This window comes from Nestor notabilis, unplaced genomic scaffold (genome assembly GCF_000696875.1).
Source record: "Nestor notabilis isolate BGI_N333 unplaced genomic scaffold, ASM69687v1 scaffold30782, whole genome shotgun sequence".
NCBI classification, from domain to species: domain Eukaryota; kingdom Metazoa; phylum Chordata; class Aves; order Psittaciformes; family Psittacidae; genus Nestor; species Nestor notabilis.
Genome location: NW_009919231.1, coordinates 1 through 237, shown reverse-complemented (window position 1 = coordinate 237; position 237 = coordinate 1). Strand labels below are relative to the sequence as shown.

General features: G+C 60.8%; 1 protein-coding gene across 1 annotated transcript in view; it reads left to right on the top strand.

Annotated features, from left to right (window-relative positions):
• LOC104402303 (hyaluronidase-2-like) overlaps window positions 1–142 on the top strand; it is a gene marked incomplete at its 5' end in the record, with an annotated part of 2,116 nt that extends 1,974 nt beyond the window's left edge. Inside the window, 1 exon segment of the mRNA XM_010010143.1 lies at window positions 6–142. Within this exon segment, the coding sequence (XP_010008445.1) occupies window positions 6–142 (137 nt within the window).
• Between the last annotated feature and the right edge of the window lie 95 nt (window positions 143–237).

The window sequence follows — 237 nt, the reverse complement described above, 5'->3', positions numbered from 1 at the left end:
CTGCCATTGCTACCAGGGCTGGCAGGGCAGCAGCTGCCAGGTGCCTGCTGGACCCCGCAGTGATGCCCCTGACTCCTTCGCACCACTGGGACTTGGGGTGCTATTGCTGCTTGCAAGCTGGTGCTATCTCCTCTTGGACTGAGCTGCCTCCTCTGGCACCCCTTTCTGTGGTGGTGTAGGGGACCTATTTAAGATATCCCTACCCTGCCTGGGAGGCGGCAGCTTGTTATGTGGGGG